We start from the raw sequence: 27,421 nt of genomic DNA, 5'->3' as shown, positions 1-27,421 counted from the left end.
GACTTTGTGGGAAAGTTGGAAAAAGTAAAAAGTGAGATCCACCCCTATCACTTTTCCACAAAATCTTTTTTTTTTTCATTTCCTTCTCCCTCACCCCATTACACATGGGACACACATGTTTTTTTTTCCCACCCCACCTTTGCAAACAAACGCAGCCTAGATGTGAACTGTGGCTGGTATTGTTGATGGCCCATTTCCAAGCAAAATTGGTAGATGGTAATTGTGGCTGGAGTTGGGCTTCAATAGGGACTGCGTGTCCATTACGTGAGGTAGTTCTTTGTGCAGGAGAAATAACTGTAGAGGGGTGGGAAAAATAACTATTCGGGACCTATTGATAGTGTGGTGAGGAATAAGAAGAAAAAAATTAAAGAATTTTGTGGAAAAGTTGAAAATGTAGATATTACTTTTATCATTGAACCAAATAATCTAGATTTTGAAATTATGTAAAAAAAAAATATCTTTATCACCATTTTTTCTCACCCCAATTCAAATTCTTCAAACAAATGACACCGAGAGTGAGTTTTCTAGCATTGATCACTTAATTGAGTGAGATAACTCATCAATTTTACCTTTCAATTAGTGGTGAGATCAAAAGAGAGAGAAGAAGAGAGTTTTGCTGATTGAAGGAGACGGGTATTCAGCTCTTCTCTTTGGAGAGCATTTCCCAATTAGTTATATGGTTCTACCACGTGCAACATTCTAATCTCAACCATCACATTTGAGATCTACATGTCACCACGTGGTGATGATGCTTGCTATGCACAACAAAGAGATGTGTACAACTAAGTAAAACAAAAATGGTCATGATTGTTTTTCAACTTCAATGATGTGCATTAAAATGTGCAATATTGTATTGCACATTAAATGCGTTGATTTCAATTGAGATTTCAATCCCGACCGTTGGCAACAGGTGTTGCGCATCAACATTCAAGTCAAATTGTTGGACCATTGGCAGTAGGTGATGCGCATCAAATGTAGACCATTCAATCAAACTCCAGCCTTTTTAAGGAACCGACAATATTTTCCCAAGCACCAATTATTCTCAACGTGTTTTGGGTGACCACCCTACTAAAAAAGAAAAAATCCCATACGGATCCCTCCCCCATGGCAGAAAGTTCCAATAATTGGGGTGGGCAATAAAATTTCGTGACTAAGGTTTAAAGTATCGGTATCGAATATTGTATTGGTCAGGTGATTTTAAGAGATGCATAGTTTTGTATCGAATATTGTATCGCTCTGACTAATGTATTTAGTATAATTCAATAGAGAGATGTATCGTATCAGTTGGGTCAAATATAGATACGTATCGACTAGTATTATATGGTATCATGGTATACTTTAAACATTGCTCGTGACTGCTCATACAAGCTCTTTTTTTTTTTTTTTTTGGTAAACCAAGCTCCATAAATTATATGAAAACCAATCAATCTAATCTAAGAGCCTGCAAATTTAAGGACAAGCTCAGAACTACACAATCTGAGAACGTGAGAAAGACAGGTACGGGCTGGAACATGATGTGGACAACCAAAAAGGAATCCATTCATCCAATGGTTTATGACCTTTTCAGATCGATTGATAGTTAGATCTTCCAAATCTATCAATTAAGTGGATTCGTTTTCCACTCTTTTTCATAAACTTTTGAAATTGAAGCATATTTGCATCTTCTAATTCTGTTACAACATACTTCACAGATTTGAATGCCCAACAAGGACCATCACCTCCAAGGCTCAAACCAAACAAAACCAGAGTAGACTATCCACTGGGTTCAAGGACTACCCAGTGTGTACCTATTGTAAGTGCCAAATCCCACAGCTAGACCTAGATCCAAAAAGAGCACTGGGTGCATTAACTTGGGATATGATGTATCACAAACTCCTTGGTTCTCGAGGTATGCAATCTAGCTGTCCTCAATGATCAAGTTATCCTATTCACTATTTCACTTAGGCTGCGTTTGTCTGCAAAGATAGAGTGGAAAAAAAAAATGTGGGCCCCATATATAGTGGGATGAGGGAGAAAGAAAAGAAAATAAAAGGATTTTGTAGAAAAGTGATAGTGATGAGTCTCACTTTTTATTTTTCTAAATTTTTTCACAAAATCTCATCAAATTTGTGGGATTTTAAAAAGACTTGAGGTGGGGAAGTTGGGCTGCCACCTCATCAGACAAATTTTCTTGATTCAAGAAAGCTTGTCTCTCACTTTTCTACTCGAAACAACTAAACAATATACACTTTTAAGAAAAGTATATGGGAAAAGTAGAAAATTTTGTTTTTTTAAAGAATTTTCCCACCTCACCTTTATTCCAGCAAACAAACATAGCCTGAGGCTGCGTTTGTTTGCAAAGGTAGAACAAAAAAAAAAAAAAGAGTTGGAAAAAAATATGTGGGTCTAATGTGTAGTGAGGTGAGGGAGAAGAAAAAGAAATGAATGGATTTTGTGAAAAAGTATTAATTGTGGGTCTCTACTTTTTATATTTCCACAAAGTCCCACACATTTTTTAGGATTTTGAAAAAGCTTGAGATGATAAGTTGATTTGCCACCTCACCAGATAACTTTTTAATTTTCTCACTTCAAGCAACCAAACAAACTATACTTTTAAAATTTAAAAAAAAAATTTAATTTTTCAAGAAATTTTTCTGCCCACCTTTATTCTAGCAAACAAATGCAGCCTCAAGGTAACAAATGTTCACTTTTTTATTGCTTTGTGATTTCTCAGTTGAAAGAACTTCTTAGCACAACCTTGGAGAAGTGTTGTATTTACTTTCTGGCTTAATCTCCAGAGACAGTCTGCCAAACAACCAGGTTGGCTAGCTCTCACTGTTTCTCTTTGTGACAAATTATTGCTTGAATTAGATCAGCTCAATAAATATATCGATTTTAGACACAACACATCTTAGTTGCTTGACCTTACATCTCATGATTCATGAAACTTTGAGGTCGTCAAGGCTAAATTTAATATCTAGATTGCTGTCAATTTCCTCCAACCCATAACAAGAAAAAATGGATCTCATTCTAAATAAGGTAGGGCAGTCAGTCACTTCACTCTCAATAATGCCCCAGAAACCAACAAGACAACCTCTATCTTTATCACAAGGCCCAGATTTGCTTCTTTTGTCACGGAGTTACTTGATTGTTGGGTTAGTAAGGTTTTCATGTAAACCAATTTGAGTATGGATTTGATCAAAATAGACTAAGGGGCAAAAGGACAATAATTAGGCTTTCACAAGTTGAAACATGTAAAATGCAATGTGTGGTCTAATTTCCAGATACAGAGCACTCTGTTTCTCACAAAACATGAGGGTCTCCAGAGTCCAGAGGTTGTACAAGACTTGAAAGTAACCAGGTAAGGGGTGGGGAGACCCTTTCTCGTTCATGGTGGAATGTCCCACCTTTATTTATGGTTGATGTCTCTTTATTGTCCAGGTCTCCTGGCTTACACTCTTTTACTTAATGACATGTTTTTAGTTCTTGACCAAAAAAAAAAGGGGTGGGGAGACTTGAAGGTAGCCAGCCAGCCAATAAAAGCAAAAAACAAAAGAAGAAAACCTTTTATATGCTAATAATGGCGAGACATTAATTATCTAATGTGTCGCCTTGCTTTTTTATATTGTTTTGAGCATGAAATGTAGTTACTTGATTGTAGATTTTTTTTTCATCCGACCCAGTTGCGCGCACCACCTTGATTACATTCTCAAGGGGAGATGTTGTCTGTAAGGATTAAACCCATGACTTTTCCGCTGAGAAATATGGATCTCTACCACTCTATCAATCCTGCATTGATTCGAGATTTTCTTTGGCTATTTACCAACCTTAAATTAGTCCAATCTAAATTTCTAGTTGGCGACGAACCATGTAAAGTAGTAATTCAATCATCAAAAATAAATAAATTGTCAAATGAGCCAATCCTTTTTCTCAAATTTTAAAATTTCTTTTTTCCCTTTTCTGATTTTTTTTTTGGTTGTAGTCTTTTTCTTCCTTTTTCTTTGCCACCAAAACAAACTGTATGATGATGAAATATTATCATCAAAGAAATTAAGCAGATTTCACAGGTTATTTAAAAATTTTCTTTTTATGTGTGGTCCAATTTCGAAATACTTAACTACTCTATTTCTCACCAAAAATGAGGGTCTTTACAGGTTGTACAACTTGAAGGTAGGGTAGGGTAAGGGGTGGGGAGTGTGTGTTAGGGATTTATTTGGTAGCCAAGAAAAAAAACGAAGAAAACCTATTATATGATAATAATGATGAGACAATAATTGTCTAATGTGTCGCCTTGATTTTGAACATGAACTGTTGTTATGGTTCATAACCCATAGGAATCCTGGTCCAAGGTTTAAAGTATCATACGATACTATACGATACTTACCGATACATATCTATATTTGACCCAACTGATACGATACATTTTGATACGTCTCTCCATTGAATTATATTAAAATACATTAGCCACAGCGATGCAATACTCCTGATACGTCTCTTAAAATCACCTGACCAATACGATACTCTATACTGATACTTTAAACCTTGCCCTGGTCATTCTATTTTATTCCATATATTCTTTGGCTATGCACTAACCTTAAATTACTCCAATCTATATTTCTACTTTGCCGACTGGCCATGTAAAGTACTAATTCTATTTCTATCATCCAAAAAAATAAATTATTAAATGAGCCTATCCCTTTTCTTAAATTTTAAAATTTCATTTATCCCTTTTTTTTGTTTTTTTGGTAGTCCTTTTCTTCCTTTTTCTTTCCCACAAAAACAAACAGAATGATGATGAAAAATCATCAAAGAAATTAAGCAGATTTCACACGTTATTTAAATTTTCTTTTTATAGGGGGTTGTCAACCGCTCATTTGATTATTTGAAGTCTCCGCGGCAAACTCTTGAGACAAAATTTTTGCAGGTTTGGAGAATCTCTCCCCAGCTCTTAGCAGGAACCCTAAGAAAATGCTGTCTCTGCAGGCTTCACTTCCTCCAATCAATATTGGGTTTTATAATTGTAACCCAAAACCAGCCTTATGTTTACTCCATGATAGATCTCGCAGCAGTAGTAGAAACTTCCCAGGAGAGTTCCCTTCTCTTCAGAAATATATTTTCTGTGCAAGTGCAACACCGGCAGATGTGGTATTCAAAGGAGAAGAAGTGAAGGGAAGAGATTCTGGTGCTGGAACTACAGCAGAAGAGGCTCCTGTGTTACCAAATGGGCTCCAGCCTGAGTTAATACCCAAACATGTGGCGATTATTATGGACGGAAACGTGAGGTGGGCGAAGAAGAGGAATATGCCTTCTTCGTTTGGTCACGAAGCTGGTTATGGGTCTTTGAGAGAGGTTATTGAGCTCTGCTGCAAATGGGGGATTAGTGTTCTCACTGTTTTCGCTTTCTCAACTGAAAACTGGATTCGACCCAAAGTGGGTTGCCCCCTAATCATTTTTGAGTTCCCTTGTTCTCCTGGAATGAAAACTGCTTATCTGATTTTTCGGTGATTTTCCTGTCCTAGCGTAATGAATAGCTCTGTTCTGTCGCAGGTGGAGGTTGATTTTTTGATGAACTTGTTCGAGAGTGTGATTAAGAACGAAATGCAAAATTATATGAGGTACTTCTCTCAAACCAAAATGGCATTTTGATATGAAAATGTCGAATCTGATAGATAGGCAATCAGTCAGACATTCATCACTGTTATCAAAATATTGAGAACACCATTCATTGGAGTTGTGGAGGATAAAAGTGATGATACAAACATACCATTGAACTGTGCTTAGCATATGGCAGCTTGAAGCTGTAAAACCTTCAATGTGGCTACTGTTTTCTTGTTCAGTTTTTGTTTTGTTGTGGTTGTTCTTGTAGTTGTTTTTTTTTTCTTTTCTTCTTTCTTTCTTTCTTTCTTTCTTTTTTTTTGGGGTGGGGGTGGGGGGTTGGTAATCAAATCAAATCTCTCTCTGATGGCTCATCCGTTATTAAGTGAAATATCTTTACTGTGGAATGATGCCTTGATTATAGCAGCCCTAGAAAATCAAGTGAGTTAGTGCAATATCAATATGACTTTGACATTGTTTGGTTCATCCAAGATTCGGCTGGGTAGCTTTGGTTTAAGTTGTAGCCCTGGAGTTACAGGTGTAACTGGAAGGTTGATGCAATTTACTATCTTTTAGAAATCATCTATGACTCTCAGGATCCTTTCTGCAAATTAAAAACAGTGTCTTCCATTTTTTTTTGGGGAACTTTTTTGGTTTTTATGCTTGTTAGAGATAATATCTCAGCATTACCTCATTGAACACATGGGATAATGCTGAGATATTATCTCCAAAAAGATGCATGATTACCATGTGTGTGCTGCTCCAAGGATGGGAGATTGCATTTTAGATTTACCTCATTGGACACATGGGATAATGCTGAGATATGATCTCTAATAATGCTTGCCCTATATCAGTAAGAAAACAGCTTTTGTTGCTTACTTTGATGATGAAGTGAGGTTGAATGCTTACTGAAGTCCTGAATATTTTTGCTCAACCTTTTTGTACTCGATTTATGAAACATAAATTGGTTTTCGTCTAAGTATAAATAAAACTAATCAGATAATTTTTTAAGCTTAAAAAAGGTGTCGAAATTTTCTATGTGTGTCTGGGTAGAAGTGTATGATGAACATTTGATTGTCAGCCTAAAGTCTTGCATATTCACATTTGGTATGTCCCCTCTATCAATTTTCTTGCTTTATGCCCTTAAACATGGAGGTTGTTTGGTCTAACATAATCATTTGTCAGTGTTAAGAATTAAGCTTTGAACTTAGGGATGTCATTTAACTTAGAAAAAGAAAATGTGAGACATCCCATTTAGTTTTTATTCTTTAGTGTCTTATTTGTTTGAAGAAGAATATCTCCCATGGTGAGTCCATAGATCCTATTTCCTTGGCTGCTTGGGTTAATGCTACAAACTTATCATACCCTTTTATGTGGTGCATTTTTTATTTGACAAACCCTGATGATGAAATTTTCAGGGGTATTATCTATCCCTATGTCATGGTTTTTCTCTCATCTTGTGAAGCTTACATACAGGATTACCAAAAAAAGTATATTTAAGCCTTTATGAATTTCTTGTCTACTCTCACTAAGTTACATAAGTCAGTTAAGGTTCTATTAAATGGTATATTTTAGTCTCTCTGAAGTTTCTATACTTCACTATTAATATGATATAATTTAATCTCTGAAGTTTCTCTAAGGCTTTATTGATTTTCAGATGTGCCTTAAAAGAAAGATAAGACTCTGGGAGTTTAGCTGTTGTAGCTTTTATAAGTATATCGCTGAACCCCATAGAAGTGTAATTTCTGGCATCCAGCTCAATCTTACAAATGCCATTCTCAAGAACTTGGTTCCATACCTTATCAATTTAGAGTAACTACCAAGAGGTAATCCACAATATTTGGTAGGTCAATTCACAAATCTACATCCAAACATCAAAGTGAATATATAAATCTCAGAATCACCATAAAAAAACTCTTATCCAGGTTGAATTCTCAGCTGAGAAATATATGAAACATACTTGTCAAAATGCTAAGTGAACCAAGGGTTGGAGAAGGTAAAATGCCAAGCCAAACCAATTAGGCAGGAAAGGCGCCTGCCTAGGCGACTGAGGTGCCCAGGTCAACCAGAGCACTTGGACGCCTAGGCGACGCCTTGACAATTATGACGGAAAGACTTCAGAAGACCCTAACCTTCCTCACAGCAGCGGCAGTGGCCTCAAAAGCACAATGGTGTCACCACAAATAGAAGATGAGAGACAACCTCATTCTCTGCGCCTTGAACCCTTGGAACTGTACCGTTAATTGGCTCATTGTAGTACCCTCATCAGTATAGCTAAACTGTTTTTGGGGTCTCTTCAACACTCTCAAGACAAAATTGAATTGCCAAAATGAGATAAAGGGGAAAGAGAATTCCAAACAAATGCTACTAGGAAGGAATAATTTTCCTATAAAGAGCATTGTAATAAAAGCCAGAACTACACACACTATGGTGTCAAACTTTGGATTCGAGAAAATCACCACAACCAAATTTGTGGAGCATTGACATCCAGGATATTTTTGACATGGACAGTTCATCCTGTAAATTACGCAATCTACTAAAATCCACCATTAGAAAATGATAAACGTGCCTTCATAGCTTAACTAACTGAAAAGTAACTCTCTTAAAATTGTGATTGATTGTAAGGATCACCTTGCAAATTGGGTTTGGTATACAAACTAATTAAGGGAATTGGTTGAGTTCTAAGTGATGTTCCCAAAAGAATGAGGCTCTATGTGCCAAAACACCATGGAGATTTTATTTTCTCTGCTGGGAAGTTTAATGCACTTCGTGGTTACTTATGGAGAGTCTGATAATCAGATTACACTAACTTATCCTTAGGGAACAGTATTAGAAGGCTCTTCCTGCCCTTCTTAAACCATATCAGACATGATGTGGGAGATGGGAGATGAAGTAGGTTTTGGAGGATTTTGGGTGTGTGGTGGAAGGATAATGTTGTATTTGTCGGTCATCAAGGCTATATGATTTGCTAAGGGTGAAGAGCAGGACCATAGGAGAGTATGTGGCTTGCAGCAGCTCTGATGTTGACTGGGACTTTGACTTGGTTACTTGCTTGGTTGAATGTTTATACCCCTTTCTCTGAGCCTGATAAGTGTGTTTGGACTTTGACTTGTAATAGCCAGTTTCCAAAATCATATTCGCAAATCCTTCTCTCCCTGTTCCCAAAGCAACTTAGTTTATCCCCTTTTTATTTGGGAATCTGGGTGGTGATGCAAGGCTATTGCTTGGGTAGTGTGATACAAGAAGCCGAATACCAGTGATGGGTTGCAGATGAGAGTGACAGGAAGTTGTATTTTCCTTGTTTACCTCCTCTGTGCGTTCAACCAAATCTATGGGTCCTTTTTTTTTTTTTTTTCCTTTATGTGCTTGCTTTAAATCTTCCTGGGGCCATTTTGTGTCTATTTTTCTGAACTGGAATCACACTCAGTGTCTCCAAGAACTTATGGAGTTTTCGCAATGTATTTGCTTTACAAAGCGGGAAAAGCTGATATTGATGTCTGTCTTAGAGGTTGTTATTTTAGGTCTTCCCGCTTTTACCTCCTTCAAAAATTGAATCACTCCTTACTGGAACATCTGACAGCCTCCATCATCCATTGGCATCCCACCTCAAACGACTTTCCCATGTATTTCCTGGATAATTTTTGTAAGGTTAAACTCTGATTAGGAATATCTTATATGATTCATACACTTGTAATAAATCTATTTGAAGTTGTAATTGGTGTGTCTCTTAGTGAAAGCCTGAACCCCACTGTGCAAGCTCAACTTCAAGGGCTTGCTTGAGTCCGGCTTGACCATAATGGTCTAGAGTTTTGGTGCTTTCAGTTTCGTCAGTGCTTATGAGAAATAATTGTCTAACCAATTGCTTGAATGGTTTTGTGAGAAGTCGAAGGGTGAAGTCGAGTGAGTGGTATATGTGGTTCTAACTGTCAATTCCGACCCAATACTGATGACAATGCTTAGATATATTTTCATCGATAAACTACATGTTCAGTGGATTCATTTTACCTGTTGTATTTTACTAAAAGCCCTTGAGATGCTTCATTCCATCCAGCAACAAACATGGCGTGAGATCTGGTGCTAGAATATCTTGTCAGAATAATCACTGTTTCTCTTCTCACTAATTATCTAGTTATGTTTTCGTCTAGCACGACACCTCCATCCACTTCACCCTCTTTCTTCCCCCTAAAAATAGGGGGAAAAAAAAGAACAGGCTGTGTCCAAGTACATGCAGTTATGAACAAGAAAACTTTTGTTTGTGCCAACTTATACTCCCTTTAACTGAACAAAATTCTTGATTTGCTTTTTTGGAGTTAGCACATGGATTAAGCTGTGGTTATTCTTGACTTGCCAGTGTTGAGGGTTCAACTGGGTGGGTAGTGGGCTGCTTCAGGTTTGAGAGAGTTTCTTGGTTGAGCCTGATCACAGTACCTAAAATTTGTAGTGCCTGGGTTGGTCTGTCTGGTTAACTGCCTTTTTATGGGGTTTAGAAGTTGTCTGTTGTCATCATCAGTGTCATGTTATGCAATCCTTCTGCTCTTAATATGACTTCAAATAGAGCAAATCGGAGAGCAAAGATCCAACTGGCAAACCCTGTTTAGCTGGTTTATGGTGTTGGAATGCTATTCTTGTAATACGTGCCATTTCGAGGTCAGGAGCAGAACCGTTGAGCAGTTAAGATGTGGTTCATAGCTGTTGGGTCAATGCTCTAGAGATAGTGCCATTGTTGTGAGCTCTTTAGCTTCCTTTTATATAATTAACATTCTGTTTCTTCTGGGATCCATCATTTGGTTGGGATAAGGCTGAGCTATTGTTGTTGTTGGTCCTGTTTGTTTGTGACAGAGAAAATATTCGAATATCCGTAATTGGTGACCTCGAGAGGCTCCCAGTGTCCCTGCAGAAATGGATAGCTGAAGCTGAGGAGACCACAAAGAACAACACAAGATTCCAACTGATTCTTGCAGTCAGCTATAGTGGGAAGTATGACATAGTTCAAGCATGTAGAAGCATTGCTGAGAATGTAAGTAATGGTCTCATCCTGCCAGATGACATCACTGAAGCTGTAATTGAACAAGAACTAGAAACAAACTGCACAGATTTTCCCCACCCTGATCTGCTTATCCGTACTAGTGGCGAACAAAGGGTCAGCAACTTCTTGCTATGGCAGCTGGCCTATACTGAATTTGTCTTTGTACAACCACTGTGGCCTGATTTTGGAGAAGCTGAATTTGTGGGTGCAATAAGTTCATATCAACAAAGGCGACGACGATATGGTGGGCGAGATTCATAACCCACATGTATACAATATGGGGAGGAGTTTGGAACCCATAAGCCAAGATTCGCGTGTCTTCATCATTCATATTGTAAGCTAGTTATCAGTGTACCTTGTTAAGCTTTCTGGTGGCTAAACCAGGGTCCCTGCACTAGGCAGGATGAACGACTCCATTTCAATTGTTAAAGTATCAGCTTAAGCTGTAGCTAGGAATTCCCAATGTGTGGAATAACAATCTATTTACAGGAGGCATAATCATAAATGTTATTGTTCTCTGAATAATATCTCTGTTCTGCATTCACTTGTTATCCATTAAAATACTTCAGCAAAGTGGTGATGGTGATGATTTACTGTACATTCCAGAGACAGAGGCTACATTGGGTGTGGAAGATCAGAAAATCCTGATGATAGTTTTATGTAAATGATAGTAATGGATACTGTACTCTATTTCATCTTGATTAAATAGTCATGTACATTCTTTTAAGAAACCTCTTTTTAGGCTGATAGGTTAGTGCATCAACTTAGTAACCATTCTATGATGTAGCTTCTTTTCTTTTCCTTAGTAATAAAGTTATTTTTCTACTTAAAATGGTTACTTGAACAACTAGTTTGTTTCTTGGGTTTCTGAAGTGTAAGAAGCATGATCCAAGCACATTAAGATATGTATGAACATTGCTTGCAGATCATAAGATACTGTCCACCTCTAGGTTTTCTCCTCAAAGACCAGAAAACTTAGCAACATTCTTGCAATAATTTTGTTTTCAATCTATCATTAGAAATTAATTGATCTATGTTTCAAGGGTTACAATGGGGGTGTCAATCGGGCTGGTTCTAGGTTGTTGATCTGGTTTTCTAGGGGTTTTGGCTCTAACCCAAGATCATTAACTAATGGGAGGTTCGGTTCTTGATCGGGTGGGAAGCCTGAAGAAGGATGGTAGGAGTTTCTCTATAAAAACAGAAGGATAATAGGAGTTTTTCTATGAAAATGAGAGCTTCATCATACACAAATGTAATCTTTTCGTCCATACAAAAAAGCAATAATTTTGTGCATTTGCTTCAAGAAGCACATTTTTTCCTAAGAAAAGAAACAGTTTGATTCATCATACACAAATGTAATCTTTTCGTCCATACAAAAAAGCAATAATTTTGTGCATTTGCTTCAAGAAGCACATTTTTTCCTAAGAAAAGAAACAGTTTCACCACCTCAAAGTTCAATCAATTTACAGCCATATACAAAGTTAGTTTGGGCTCTTTGTTAGTCCTGTATGCTTACTGTGTATCTTTGTCTAGCAAATTTTCTTTTGGTAATGATTTCAACAAGTCTTAGTTGAGCAACCAAATAAAGCATTTTTTATTATCAAGTTCTTAATTTAGATTGAAAAGGAGCACTGGCTAAGAAGCTTTGATAATTACAAGGTGAGAGTGTGAGACTAGACCAATTTTTTGGACTCGAAACTGAAAGAACCTTATGATCTAAGAAATTTATTATAATATTAACATTCCTAGATATTATATCTTTCGGTTTCGGGCTAAAAGGATGACCACTTTCTAGTCAGTGGTTGGTGGACTTTCTACACCTTCACTTCCTGCTTGTTTTGAATAGAAGAAATGTTAAAATAAAAAAATAAAAAATTCGTAGATAAATAGAAAATATTAAAATCCTCAAACTATTAATCTGTGTCCTCTACGTTCAAAAAATATAATTGACCTGCAACTCTGCAAGTGTCTCTTTGGGTCCTAGGTCATGTCTTTATTTATTATTTTATTTTGTTCCATTTGTTTGTTTTTTTTGATTGACAGCTGTTCTATATAATAAAATAAAAAATGTGCAAGCCGTATGGTTTGAAAACTAGTTAGATCTCTCGAGATATCTCACTTTTCTCCAAAAAATGTAGATAGAGATGTGAAGTTAAACCTAACAAATCTAAATATCTGTTAGAATCGAGATCTTAGAAAATGACTGAAAATCTTCATCGAAGCCCATTTTTCTGACTTCTGAGTCGAAATATTTCGAGTTGATATCAGTGCTCTCCTTCCCCACCCATTTGCTGTCTCATAGGAAAAGTCTATTTTGTATGAGTGTCTTTTTTTTCTCTCTTTTGTAGAAGCTTTCACCTTCATCATGTATTATTCTTCCAATATCTATTGCAGCGAATGTCAAATTACGTAATGAGCCACTATTACTATTAAACATCAACCATATAAACCCTAATAATGTAACCCAAATCACCATACTTTGCAAACATTTTTAAGACAAAGGCCGCCGCCTCCCCCTCCCTCCCCCCCCCACCCCCCCTTGTTTTTTTTTTTTTTTTTACACAAAGACTAATAGTCCCACTCATTGTAAAGTTCCTTTACTTGTAGAACTCTACTCATTGTAAAATACCACATCATGTACACTACCATCTCTATTTAAAGATAATGAAAGCTTTCCCCAGAATACAGTTGATTGGGGATTTCACCGGGACGGACTCATCGAAGATCGAACCACGTTAAAATTGTGTTTCTATTTTGAACATGGTATGAGCATATACGATCCGGGAATTAATTCGGTGGTGGCAAAGATCCGGCTTGGTATTTTTCGGTTCTTGAACCCTCTTCTCGGCTTTGTGCTGCATCTCCGCAAGGGAGACGATTGCTTCCCTCTCGAATTGCTGAAGCGGTTTAGTTCACGAGCAACGTTGATTATCTTCACGAGTCCGTTTTTGAGAATCACAGACATCTTTAGTTTCTTGTTAGACAAAGGAGGCGTGTCAAGTGCAAACTTGATAAATTGGGCCCACCAAGCACGCTTTCAATTGAAAATCTTGAAGCTCCACGTGCCCTTTGCCAAATTCAAGATAAGTACATTCTGTCTCTTTTTGTGTTCTTTGTTTGCTTGGCACTTGGTTAGTGCTTGGGTCTCACGTTTTGAAGCCTTCAAAAAACCTTTTTTGCCCTTCGCTTTGGGTTTAACGTGTAAACCCTTTGCCATTCGATTTTGTTTCTCCAAATTAAAAAAAAAAAAGGGAGAAAGGAAAGGCAAAACATCTCTTTTAACCCTTTGCTTGATTATTGATTGGTTGTTGCACGGGTAGAAGTATTCATCATGACTGATTCAAAGGTTTCATACGAATCCGGTCGTCTTACCTCACCTTACTCAATGAGAGAAATTTTTGACTTGGTCTCGTGCAATAACCGTGCCTTAGGTGGTCGTCTAAAATTGGTCATGTTAATGGACGGACCAAAGCTCTTGATATTGTTGACCCCAAATATGGTGAATGGCTTGCCAATGATAACCAAGTTATGACTTGGCTTTTTAATTCCATGGAACCTCGGATATATGAGATTTTTGCTTACTCGAAACGGCTAAATCTCTGTGGGATGCCTTAAGTCTTATGTATGGACAAGCTGATAATTCCTCTAGAATCTATGAACCGCAACAAGAGATTGCTCATGTTGAGCAAGGATCTTCTCAGTTTTTTCGACCATCTTGGAAACCTTAAAAGAAATGGGATGAACTTCGTCGAGATCGTCCCCCACCCAAACTATTGATGAATATATGAGAGAGATGAGCATGACCGTGTCTTTCAACTGTTAGCCGGTATTCGACCTGAATATGAAGACTTAAAAAGAGAGACATGAATTATGAATTGAAATTCCCACATTCACTCGCTTGTGCCACTATTCGAGAGAAGAGACTAGAAGACGTGTTATGCATCGAATCTAAAACAGGGACCGATCAAAGTGAGACTATTGCCCATGTTGCAAAAACAAATATTTTTCCTAATCGCCTGGAAATCAAGTCTCTTATGGTCGTCATCGTGGGAAAGGTCGTGGAACTCGACCTACTTATCATTGTGATCATTGTAATCGTGATGGTCATTCTAAAGAACGTGTTTGGCAGTTGCACCCTCACTTGCGTCCTTCTAAAGATCGGACCACCACTAAAACATCGGATCCAAAAATTGTTGCGCAAGCAAGCTCTTCGATTTTCGGGGTTCTCTTGAGCAGTTGCATCTCAACTACAACAGTTCCTTCAGTCAAATAGTTCCGTTCGCTCGAGCTGAATCAAGCAATGTTGCTCACACCACGGTACTCCCCTTGCCCTTTCCACTTTATCTCGGAATTATTTTATAGTGGATTCGGTGCAACCGACAATATGTGTCGTTCTTCATATTATTTATCTGATTTGAGTACTGATAAAGTGGACTCCTTCCCTCCTATTACGGTTGCTAATGGCACCACTGTTCCTATTCAAGGACATGGGAAATTGAATTTATTTTCAACTGAAGCAGATGCATTGTTTGTGCCATCTTTGTCTATGAATTTACTATCAGTTAGCAAGATCACTAAAAGTTTGAATTGTCATGTGATATTTTCCAAGGACAAAGTAATATTTCGGGACAGAGAACCGGAATGACGATTGGTGAAGGTCGCTGCAAGATGGTCTCTATGTGTTGGACTCTCCAAACAATGCTTTGGTTTCTTTGAGAAAACCTGAGAAATCCCAACTTTGGCATTGGCCTATGGGTCATCCTTCTGATAGGATTCTAAATTTTTTGAATTCATCTTTCTTTTTTGATTCCAGTTGTTGTGATGCTTGTCATTTTGCTAAACAACATAGGTTGCCTTTTCCGAACAGTACTCATGTTTCCAAGACGTTTTTGAGATTGTGCATCTCGATGTTTGGCACTCTCCTATGGATTCTAGAGATGGTTTTAAATATTTCATTAGTTTTATTGATGATAAATCACGAGCCACGTGGTTATATTTATTGCGATCCAAGAATGAAGTTTTGCAGATATTTCAAGATTTTTGCAAAATGGTTCACACTCAATTTCAGACGAGTATTAAAATCTTGCGGATGAGATAATGGCACGAGTATACAAATACTCCCTTCCAGTCCTATCTTAGAAATATGGGAATCTTGCATCAAACATCCTGTGTTGGCACACCTCAACAAAATGGAGTTGCTGAACGTAAGAATAGGCTTTTCTTTGGAGGTGACCCGTTCTTTACTTTTTCATGGAAATCTTCCAAAAATTTATTGGTCTGATGCGGTTCTTACAAGTTGTTATTTGATTAATCGTCTTCCAAGTAGTGTGTTACAATTCAAGATTCCACTGGAAGTTCTCTATAATCGTTCAATTACAATGACTCATCTTAGAGTCTTTGGTTGTGTTGCTTATGTTCACTCGCAGCATGGTAGCAAACTTGATCCTCGTTCTCAGAAGTGTGTATTTTTGGGGTACTCGACATCACAAAAGGGCTATAAATGTTATCATCCTTCCACCAAGAAAGTTTTTATTTCTCGTGATGTTTCCTTTAATGAAACTCACATGTTTTATCCTGGCAGGAGTCAAATTCAGGGGGAGAATATGGATAATTATAATGAACTTGTTGTGCAGGAATTTGCTCCTACCCCATTATCAAGTATGCCAGATAGCTCATCAATCGACATTGAGCAACAAAATCTTGATACTCAAGAAGAACCACAACTATTGGTTCCACCTGAGAATGAGCAGACATCATCTATACAAGTTCGAAGGTCAACTCGAGTCTCTAAACCTTCCATCAGATTGCATGACTTTTCAACATATCATGCAGTAAAATATCCCATTCAATCTCATATTTGTTATGATCGTATTTCTCCTCAATTTCTTACATTTTTAACTGCCATTGATGATCATAAGGAACCAATTAATTACATTGAAGCCAAGAATTCATCAGTATGGATAAAGGCTATGGAAGACGAACTAAAGGCCCTTGATAAGAATCATACTTGGGATATTGTTCCACTTCCAAATGGTGTACACCCAGTTGGTTGTCGATGGGTCTATAAAACCAAATACAACGGTGATGGTACAATTGAAAGATACAAGGCTAGGCTTGTTGCCAAAGGATATACCCAAACATATGGGGTTGACTATAAGGAAACTTTTGCACCGGTAGGTGAAGATGAACACCGTAAGAGTGTTAATGTCAATAGCCGTCAATTGTGAATGGCCTCTCTTTCAAATGGATGTTAAGAATGCATTCTTACAAGGAGATTTGCTAGAAGAAGTATACATGGAAGTTCCTCCAGGTCATCCATTAAAAAATCAAGATGGTATTGCTGTAGATTGAAAAAGGCAATATACGGTCTTAAGCAATCACCACGAGCGTGGTATGAGAAGTTAAGTACAGCCCTTATAGTTTTTGGATTCAAAAGAAGTGGATCGGACTCTTCAATGTTTGTCAAGAAAACTACGGCGGTATAGTTGTCGTCTTAGTCTACGTTGATGACATAGTTATCACTGGAGATAATCATCAGGAAATTACTACTCTCAAGCAATATTTGGATAAAACTTTTGACATCAAGGATTTGGGAAAACTTCGATATTTTCTTGGTATTGAAGTTGCAAGCTCTAGTAAGGGATTGTTCATTTGTCAAAGGAAGTATACTCTTGACCTTCTAAAAGAAACTGGAAAAATGGGTGTGAAACCAGCTAATTCTCCCATGGACTATAATAGCAAAGTGGTCAATGATTCTACTCCTCTGCAAGATATTGGTTGTTTCCAACGATTAGTAGGACGGCTAATTTATCTTACTATTACTAGACCGATATTGCTTATTCGGTGAGTTATGTGAGCCAATTCATGCATGCTCCTACCAAAGGACATATGGAGTTGGTAGACCGTATTCTATGTTACTTGAAGTCATCTCAGGACGAGGTATATGGATGAAGAAAACCGGGGAACACTATTATTGAAGGATTCTCGATGCTTGATTGGGCGGGTAATCCTATTGATCGAAAATCAACTACAGGCCTCGCGTATTTGTTGGAGGAAATCTAGTCACTTGGAAAAGTAAAAACAAAGTGTGGTTGCACGTTCAGTCTGAAGGTGAGTATAGAGCAATGGCATCGCAACTAGTGAATTGGTATGGATCAGATCTCTTCTTCAAGAATTAGGATTTGACAGTTTTAGTCAACCTATGAAGCTCTTCTGTGATAATCAAGCAGCTACTCACATTGCTTCCAACCCAGTATTTCATGAAAGAACCAAACACATTGAGATTGATTGTCATTTTATTCGTGAGAAAGTCCAAGATGGAACTATTGAAACTCCATTCATAAGAAGTGAAGAGCAACTTGCAGATATTTTCACAAAGCTTTATCCAAGGGAACATTCCAAAAACTATTGTCCAAGTTGACCCGGATGTTATCTTCGATCCAACTTGAGGGGGAGTGTTATCGGATATTAGTCTTTCAGTGTAACACAAAGACTAATAGTCCCACTCATTGTAAAGTTCCTTTACTTGTAGAACTCTACTCATTGTAAAATACCACATCATGTACACTACCATCTCTATTTAAAGATAATGAAAGCTCTCCCCGAACACGATTGATTGGGGATTTCACCGTGGACGTAGACTTCATACTGAAGATCGAACCACGTTAAAATTGTGTTTCTATTTTGAACACGAACCATCCATAAGCTTCTCTCTTTCCCCCCCCGGGGGTTTTTTTTTTTTTTTTTTTTTTTTTCAAAAAGAGTGGGGGGTGGTCCTTGTGTTTTTGTTTATCATCTTCTTTTTGTTGGGTGGGTGGAGGTGGGGGGGGGGGGGGGGGGGGTGGGGGGGAGGGGGGGAGGGGGGTGGATAGTTGTTAAGATTGAGGAAGGAGGAGAAAATAAAAAAAAAAAAAAAAAGAGAAAAAAAAAAGGGAAAGAAATATGAAACATGGGGGGTGAGCCACACGAGAGAGTGATTCCTCTTCTTAAGCATTCCTCTCTTTTAGGTAAGAATAAGATGTGTTCTTGAGCTTAGGCCATCTCTGCAACCCCCTCCACAATCATGGAAATATGAATCTATTGCCAGAAACAGTGTGCACACAGGTTATCTAGGTGCACGCATGCCAATCTGTTTGTGCTGAACAGATGTTGAAACCTGGTGTTGGGTACAAAGTTTTAGTCTTCTTCAGGATATATCCAAGTCCAATCAATGTAGAACAGGGAAATGTGTCCTACAACAGCTCCAATATGGCTGCCAAGTAATTTTACGTATAAAGAATTTCATATAATGATAAAAACTGAACATTGCAACCGATTGAGGAAGACCTAGAATTCTGTATTGAAAACAAACGTTAACATTAGTTCTAGGTTGGCTTTTAAGTACACTAGTAAAACTTGCTAATGGTTATACATGGGGTGAAAAAGCTAGTTAAAGAGAATGAAAGAAAATGAATTTTGCTATAGTAGATGTTTCATTTTTCCCTAATGGTATTTCTTAATCCAAATAACATTAAAATTGTTATTTCATTCATATTATTTGATATTTGGGTATTTCTTTAGATGTGTCTTTATTTTATATTTTATTTTCTTTGGGTTTTTTTGTTTTTTGGTGTGTGGGGGGGCGGGCGAAGAGTTTGGCATTCATTTTTGCCCAGCTTCCTTATAATGTCTGATGACCAATTTCCTTATAGACCATTTAGAATTCCAAAAACCACTTTATAGAGAATTTGGTATTGACGCTATAGAGAAGCTTCTAGTTCATTTTTAATTATTGTTGTCAATGGTTGGTATTGTCTTTTTAAACATGCTAATCTTGAGTGCTAGCGATCAAGTCTAGCCGTTGCACGGTTGGGATAAACTAAACCCTGAAACTAATTCCCAACTGATTACTTGATACAATAAATGGTTGCATTACAAGCGATGTGCATGTATTCTATCAAACAATCAATTCATAATTATAATTGATAAATCATAGAGAGATGAATCCATTTTAGAAGCAAGAATGTCAATTCCCTACTTTGATATTCTAGCCATTAATTTCTCTTCTCATTGAGTCCTTTAACTATCCATTAACCCTTGCTTCCTCAATATTTATACACTCGTATCTGCAAAGTGAAGAAAGAAGAAGAAGAGAAATGGATTAGTAAGAGAAAGAAAAATTAAGAATTCTAGTCGAAATAACTGAGGTCAAACCCACAAAAAAAATTAAAAAATCAAATAGAAAATTGCAGTTAAATGCTAGTGTAAGCAAGTTATTTTTTGCATATTCTCCGCATTGGGAAGGACCTATGGAGGGAATGCATAAATGAATTAAATATTTCGTAGGGCAAGGGGAGAGGGATTGTAGGCCTGGGACAAGTACCCCCTGTGCCATTAGAAATTGCAGTTAAATGCAAGTGTAAGAAGTTAGTTTTTTGAAAAAAAGTCAAAAATACCCCATAAATGGAACAACCCACTCTTCTATTACCTGGAGAATTCGACCCAAAAAAATCACCCAAAGTGATTAGTAAATTCAAAAGAAGTTAAATAAATCCAATTTGACTTAAGTTCCTGAAACTAACCCAACCCTTCATAGGTGGGTGAAGGGAGAACTTCCTTCACCAGCCAAAAAATGCTGAATCAATTCAAATTCCATTCCTGGAATAGTAACAACGTACTGTATCCTTTATTTTCTTCCCAAGATATGCTTTGACCGTCTCCTTCATCTTCAACAATATCATAGCAATGATTTCTTCAGGATTAAGCAACCTAGTTTTGCCATCTTTGATCTTCATTTGTATGTACGACTTTTCACATTTGTTTACAACCTGGTAACCTTGTAAGGTAAGGACTTAACAAGACTTTACCGGCGCTGTAAGATGCACAAGAGCCCATGAAACGGAGAACAGTAAGGGTTTGATGAGAATCATCAATATAGGTATCTGAAGATGCAAAGCCACGTTCTTACCACTGCCGTAAGCTGGTTGCTGTTACTTGCCAGCTGCTGCTGGTTGACGGGAAGAGCTGAAACATGAGGTTTAACCATTTTGATTTTTTGAGCAACGCCGTCTGAATTGTTCCCAAGCCAAAAAAACTAAAAGGAGAAGAAAAGAGAGACTACAAGTCTACAGCCCACACAAGTCTCCTTCAACAGTGTATCTGCTAGTGGTTATGTTGAAACTTTATTTTTTTAAACTTTTTAAAATTCTTATTTTTTAAAACTTTTTAAAATTCATCCATTGATGTTCGTGAAGTCACTCGAGATTATCCAAAAATATTAATTTTTTAATTTAAGTTATTTATTGATGTGATAAGTGATTTTCGGTAATGGTTATGATGAAAATTTGTTTTTTAAAACTTTTTAAAACACAGCTCTTGATGCTCGTGAAATCACTCAACCTTATCGAAAAATGTTAATTTTTTAAATATAAGTCATTTAATGATGTGACAAGTGATTGTATACAAAGCTTTTAAAATGCGTGAAGAAATTGGTAGGAACTTTTCCCAATTCAAAGTCATCTTTATTAATTAAACTCATCAAAAATATATTTTTTATTTTAAACAGATAATATATTATTTGGATAACATCCAGTCCGTTTAGTAAATATCCGAATCCGAATCCGTTTAGTAATTGGACGGATACGGATATTTCTCGATTAGAAAAAATTTGAATTTGGACATTCTTAAACAAATACGAACATGAATTATGAGGCGAATTTCAGTTATCTATTTACTGGTCTAGTCTCTAGGCACCAACACTCATGCACTTATGGGTGGTGAGCGATGTTCATAGTCTTGAATTTGATCGGTTGATTGTTGACAAATTAATAAGGTTTTCATCCGGACTAGTTTGGATATGCATCTTCAATATAAACTAGGGTTGAAAGAACATTAATTAAGCTTCCACAAATTGTCACATGTAAAAAATGTGATGTGTTTGATTTCTAAATGGAGACTTCTATTTCTCTTAAAAAATTAGGACTTGGAGGTAGCCAAGTAAGGGATTTTTATTTGCGGCAGCAGCTGCCTGCTGCTGCCAATGGCTAGGATTAAGCCACATAAGAGAAAAGAAATCAGACCGTTGTAATTGTAAAAGCAAATTTTGATTTTTACATTTAAAAGTTTAAAGGTTTTCAAATTTACAAAACACATCCCTGCCTCTACCGAGCGGACGGAAACAACCCATCATGGGATTGTATAGTTCAGATGCAGAAACAGCTCGGCTGAGTTCACTACCTCCTCTTCCGTCAAGCTTTCTCCCTGCGTTTGTACATAAAATGAATGAATTAGAAACAAAGCCACTAACTTTTATTTAAAACCCAAAATAAAATGAAAGAAGAGTACCTTCTCTGAGAGTGATTGTAATCTGGGAACACCATCGAAGCTTAGGACAACGAGCAAGAAATCTATCCAATTCGTGTTGCAGAGAAAAACTCCCGTCGATTGCCATTGAGAACTTATCGTTGTGTGTAGGAATATCATTTCTACGCTACTCAGTGCAAGATAGCGTTGACAAGAAGTCATGTTATCTTCTTTTCTGGCTTTTTCGTTTTTCATAATTTCATCGTTGGGCTATTTAAACTCAAGCGCATGAGACATTTCAGTGTGTGATTCGCGCATTTCATCTCTTCCGGCTTATTCACAATTCGAAACCCTCAAGACCTTCTCGACGATAATGGCTCAGGTATTCCTTCTTGTTTCGTGCCCTTTATTCTTCATTCCGCTCTTGTAGAAACTTCATTTTTTTCTTTTTTGCTGTTCATCTTTGCGAATAGTTCCTGATGAATGCTTAACGTTTGTTTCTTCTTCACAATTGTCAAACTCGGGTCTCTTTTGTCGTTGTTCATCTCTGTTCCTGATGAATTCGTGTAGTTACCTTTGCTTCAAACTTTAGAAGCGCTTGGAACTCAACTATACACGGTACAGTAGCAAATAAGAACCTCACCTTCGACAATTATTTTTATTATCTTTTTCATTGTTGATTCATAAAAGAGTGAAGAGACGAACTCATAGAAAGGGTTGGCTGGAATCGGCGGCAAAGGTTTGCTGGTGATGGTGGTGGAATGACGTGAAGATGAAGTGGACGAGTATAGCGATTGGGTCGAATAGCGGCAGGAATGTGTTTTGTAAATTCGAAAACCTTTAAACTTTTAAATGTAAAATCAAAATTTACTTTTACGATTACAACCGTCTGATTTCTTTTTCTTCATGTGGCTTAATCCTAGCCATCGGCAGCAGCAGGCAGCTGCTGCCGCAAATAAAAATCCCCAAGTAAGGGGTTGGGGAGTGTGTTGAGGAGCTTTGTAGATAGCCAAGAAAAGAAAAGAGATAAAAACGAATAAAACTTTCTCATCCTCCATTTTTTTCTGGGCCATCATATCAGACAGCTCGACTATCAAAGAAATTCAGCAGACTTGACACGTTGTTTAAATCTTTTCTTTTTATAGGGGCACGTGAACCGCTCATGTGATTATTTGAAGTCTGCGCGGCAAACTATTGAGACAAATTTTTTGCAAGTTTGTAGAAATTTTCTCTCCAGCTCGTATCAGAAACCCTAAGCAAATGCTGTCTCTGCAGTTTTCACTTCCTTCAATCAATATTGGGTTTTATAATCGTAACCCAAAACCAGCATTACGTTTAGTCCATGATCGATCCGGCAGCAGTAGTAGAAACCTCCCAGGGGAGTTCCCTTCTCTTCAGAAATATATTTTCTGTGCAGCTACAACTCCAGGAGATGTGGTATCCAAAGGAGAAGAAGTGAAGGGAAGAGATTCCGGTGCTGGAACTACAGCAGAAAAGGCTCCTTTGTTGCCAAATGAGCTCCAGCCTGAATTAATACCCAAACATGTGGCGATTATTATGGACGGAAACGTGAGGTGGGCGAAGAAGAAGAATATGCATTCTTCGTTTGGTCACAAAGCTGGTTATCGGTCTTTGAGAGAGGTTATTGAGCTCTGCTGCAAATGGGGGATTAGTGTTCTATCTGTTTTCGCTTTCTCAAATGAAAACTGGATTCGGCCCAAAGTGGGTTGCTCCTAATCATTTTTGAGTTTCCCTTGTTCCTTTGGAATGAAAACTTCTCGTCTGATTTTTCAGTGATTTTCTGGTCATCTGTTCTGCCGCAGGTGGAGGTTGATTTTTTGATGAGCTTGTTCGAGAGGGTGATTAAGGAAGAAATAGAACATTATACGAGGTACTTCTCTCAACCCAAAATGGCAATTTGATATGAAAATGTAAAACCTGATAGTTAGGCAATAAGTCATCTATTCATCAGTGTTATCAAAATATTGAGAACACCATTCACTGGAGTTAAGTGGATGATGAAAGTGATGAAACAAACATACTATTGAGATGTGCTTCGCATATGGCTGTTTGAATTAAGCTGTAAAACCTTCAAATGTGGCTACTGTTTTCTTGTTCAGTTTTTGTTTTATTTTTTATTTTTGGTTGTGTTTTGTTGTTGTTGTTGAATTGGTAGTCAAATCAAATCTATTTCTGATGGCTCATCCATTATTACACTAATTCCATGCTAATTAAACAAAGCTTATTCAAACTATGAAATATCTTTACTGTGGTATTTGACAAACCCTGATGATGAAATTTTCAGGTGTATTATCTGTTCCTGTGTCATGGTTTTTTTCTCATCTTGTGAAGCTCTACATATAGGATTACCCAAAAAAAAGATATTTAAGCCTTTATGAGTTTCTGTCCCCTTTCATTAAGCTACATAAGTCAGTTAAGGCTTCTATTAAATGGTATATTTTAATCTCTCGAGAGCTTTTATACTTCTCTTTTAATATGACAATCTAATCTCTGAAGTTTCTCCAAGGCTTAATCAATTTTCAGTTGTGCTTTAAAGAGAGATAATACTCCAGGAGTTTAGATGTTGTAGCTTTTATAAGTATATCGTTGAACCCCATAGAAGTGTAATTTCTAGCATCCAGCTCAGTCTTACAAATGCCATTCTCAAGAACCAAAGTTTCATAGCTTATCAATTTAGAGTAACTATCAATATCTGATGGAAGATCAGAAAATCTTGATGATAGTTTTATGTACATGATTCATACACTCGTTATAAATCCATCCCAAGTTCTATTTGGCATGTCTCTTACTGGAAGCCTGAACCCCCACTGTGCAAGCTCAACTTCAAGGGCTTGCTTGAGTCCAGCCGGACCATGATGGTTTAGAGTTTTGGTGCTTTCAGTTTCATCAGTGCTTATGAGAAATAATTGTCTAACCAATCGCTTGAATGTTATTCTAGACTTGCAGTTTTCAGGGTTCAACTGGGTGGGTAGCGGGGCTGCTTCAGGTTTGAGAGAGTTTGTTGGGTTCAATTTGTGCTACCTGGGTTGTCTGTTGGTTAACTGCCTTTTTATGGGATTTAGAAGTCGTCCATTGTCATCATCATTGTCCTTTTATGCCAATCCTTCTGCTCTTAATATGATTTCAAATAGATCAAATCGGAGAGCAAAGATCCAACTGGCAAACCTTGTTTACCTGGTCTATGGTGTTGGAATGCTATTCTTGTAATACATGCCATTTCGAGGTCAGGAGCAGAACCGTTTAGCAGTTAAGATGTGGTTCATAGCTAAGTTGGGTCAATGCTCTAGAGATAGTGCCATTGTTGTGAGCTCTTTAGCTTCCTTTTATATAATTAACATTCTGTTTCTTCTGGGATCCATCATTTGGTTGGGATAAGGCTGAGCTATTGGTGTTGTTGGTCCTGTTTGTTTGTGGCAGAGAAAATATTCGAATATCCGTAATTGGTGACTCCGAGAGGCTTCCAGTGTCCCTGCAGAAATGGATAGCTGAAGCTGAGGAGATCACAAAGAACAACACACGATTCCAACTGATTCTTGCAGTCAGCTATAGTGGGCGATACGACATAGTTCAAGCATGTAGAAGCATTGCTGAGAAAGTTAAAAATGGTCTCATGCAACCAAATGACATCACAGAAGCTGTAATTGAACAAGAACTGGAAACAAACTGCACAGATTTTCCCTACCCTGATCTGCTTATCCGTACTAGTGGCGAACAAAGGGTCAGCAATTTCTTGCTATGGCAGCTTGCCTATACTGAATTTGTCTTCGTACAACCACTCTGGCCTGATTTTGGAGAAGCTGAATTTGTGGATGCAATACATTCATATCAGCAGAGGCGACGGCGATATGGTGGTCGAGATTCATAACTCACATGTATGTATACACTATGAGGAGTACTGTGGAACCCATAAGTCAAGATTTGCGTGTCTTCATCATTCATATTGTAAGCTAGTTATCAGTGTACCTTGTTTAGCTTTCTAGTGGCTAAACCAGGGTCCCTGCACTAGGCAGGATGAACGACTCCATTTCAATTGTTATAGTATCAGCTTAAGCTGTAGTTAGGAATTCCCAATATGTGGAATAATAATCTATTTATAAGAGGCATAATAATAAATGTTATTGCTCTCTAGATAATGTCGAAGTAACTTGGGCAACAAGTTATTTAGTGCATAAGTCAGAACTATCGTGTGAAGATTTTGATTTATTTGTTGTGTTTATTATTTTTTGTTATAGTCAGTCATCAATATTTACTTTTCTAAATAATATAGAGCTGTAGCTTACGTTGTAAATAAAGTATTATAGGGGAAGGAGTGAAGACACGATTTCTCTCTTTCTATTCTTTCTTTTCTCTCTCGTCTTTAGTAAAATTTCTTCTCTGATATTGCATTATGGCATCAGAGCAGTAGTTCGATCCAGGAATTCTCATCATCTAGATCTCTCTTCTGAACCACCCCAATTCACAATTGTTCTCTTGGTTGTAGCACCACAACGCTGCCTTCTCTACCCATGTTTGTTTGGAGCTATTAAGGATACCAAAATACCGTTAGGTATTTATATGCACCCTTAAAATTCTTTGTTTGGCTTAATTATTTCTCTACTCCATGGCCAAAGCTGTGAAAGTTGAATTGTTTCTTATTAAAATCACCACCAACAAATTCAATGGCGTTGATAATTACTTAGCTCTTGCATTCATATGTACCAAAGGGAAAGAAAAACATCTGACAAAAGGATCCTCTAAAATTGGAGTCATCGAATGATAAATCCGTTGCTGAGTTCGAAACATGGAGTAGAGACGACTTTGATATTAAAATCTAGATCTGAAATAGCGTTGAGCCACAGATTGCCAACAACATCATGTTCCATGCTGCTGCAAAAAATGTCTGGGACGATCTAAAGGAAACTTATTCTGGTGAGAAAAATATCTTTCGTATCACCATCTCTATGAAAAGTGGTTTAAAATTATACAAGGGGATCAATCACTAGTTGATTACTATAGTGCATACAAAGGGATTCTAGAAGAATTGGCCTTTTATTTATTAGCCTTTTACTATTGATGCTGAAAACTATGAGAACAAAGGATTGAAATACAAATGGCAAAATTTCTAGTTGGTCTTAACTCTGATTATCAGCTTGCTTGCAACTAAGTACAAACAAGCAAAAATGTAGCATCTCTATCTGAAAGCTTCTTTCAATTACAATGCATGACTCTTGTAGGAAATATTGTTGTTCCACCTAAAGAAAACTTAGCCATGGTGGCTGGTCGCGTGCAAGGGCTTCCATCTCAAGGTGGAGGAGCCTCGATTTGGGGACTAGGTAGAGGAAGAAGTTCAACTTATTTTGAAAAAGCTTCAAGAATATGTACTTATTGTGGTAAACATAATCATACTGATGAAGAAACATGTTGGCAAAGCATGGCAAGCCAAATTGGGAAAATAATTTTAAATCAATATCGATATGAAGCTACAAACATTGTTGAAGCACCTTCAAACTCTTATTTGGGTAGTTTAGCCACAAAAGATGA

General features: G+C 37.3%; 2 protein-coding genes across 2 annotated transcripts; both read left to right on the top strand.

The window, feature by feature from the left end:
• Nucleotides 1-4,783: 4,783 nt before the first annotated feature.
• Nucleotides 4,784-11,346, top strand: LOC149008222 (dehydrodolichyl diphosphate synthase 2-like). The gene is made up of 3 exons (XM_089166016.1): nucleotides 4,784-5,409; nucleotides 5,527-5,594; nucleotides 10,414-11,346. The coding sequence occupies exons 1-3, from the start codon at nucleotides 4,948-4,950 to the stop codon at nucleotides 10,859-10,861; spliced, it is 978 nt and encodes a 325-aa protein (XP_089022142.1). The 5' UTR covers nucleotides 4,784-4,947; the 3' UTR covers nucleotides 10,862-11,346.
• An 11,743-nt stretch (nucleotides 11,347-23,089) lies between these two features.
• On the top strand, nucleotides 23,090-25,997 carry LOC149008221 (dehydrodolichyl diphosphate synthase 2-like). Its single transcript, XM_089166014.1, has 3 exons — nucleotides 23,090-23,602; nucleotides 23,704-23,771; nucleotides 25,319-25,997. The coding sequence occupies exons 1-3, from the start codon at nucleotides 23,141-23,143 to the stop codon at nucleotides 25,764-25,766; spliced, it is 978 nt and encodes a 325-aa protein (XP_089022140.1). The 5' UTR covers nucleotides 23,090-23,140; the 3' UTR covers nucleotides 25,767-25,997.
• Nucleotides 25,998-27,421: the final 1,424 nt, after the last annotated feature.

The sequence above is a fragment of the Hakea prostrata genome, chromosome 8, assembly GCF_041222555.1.
Source record: "Hakea prostrata isolate BN-2017 chromosome 8, UWA_Hpros_2, whole genome shotgun sequence".
NCBI lineage: Eukaryota > Viridiplantae > Streptophyta > Magnoliopsida > Proteales > Proteaceae > Hakea > Hakea prostrata.
Note: the sequence above shows the minus strand (reverse complement) of the source record. Positions and strands in the feature narration are given on the sequence as shown.

Coding starts and splice junctions, on each gene's coding strand:
- LOC149008222 (XM_089166016.1), top strand. CDS start 4,948: ATGCTGTCTCTGCAGGCTTCACTTCCTCCAATCAATATTGGGTTTTAT. Junction 5,410..5,526: donor AAAACTGGATTCGACCCAAA/GTGGGTTGCCCC, acceptor GTTCTGTCGCAG/GTGGAGGTTGATTTTTTGAT. Junction 5,595..10,413: donor GAAATGCAAAATTATATGAG/GTACTTCTCTCA, acceptor TGTTTGTGACAG/AGAAAATATTCGAATATCCG.
- LOC149008221 (XM_089166014.1), top strand. CDS start 23,141: ATGCTGTCTCTGCAGTTTTCACTTCCTTCAATCAATATTGGGTTTTAT. Junction 23,603..23,703: donor AAAACTGGATTCGGCCCAAA/GTGGGTTGCTCC, acceptor GTTCTGCCGCAG/GTGGAGGTTGATTTTTTGAT. Junction 23,772..25,318: donor GAAATAGAACATTATACGAG/GTACTTCTCTCA, acceptor TGTTTGTGGCAG/AGAAAATATTCGAATATCCG.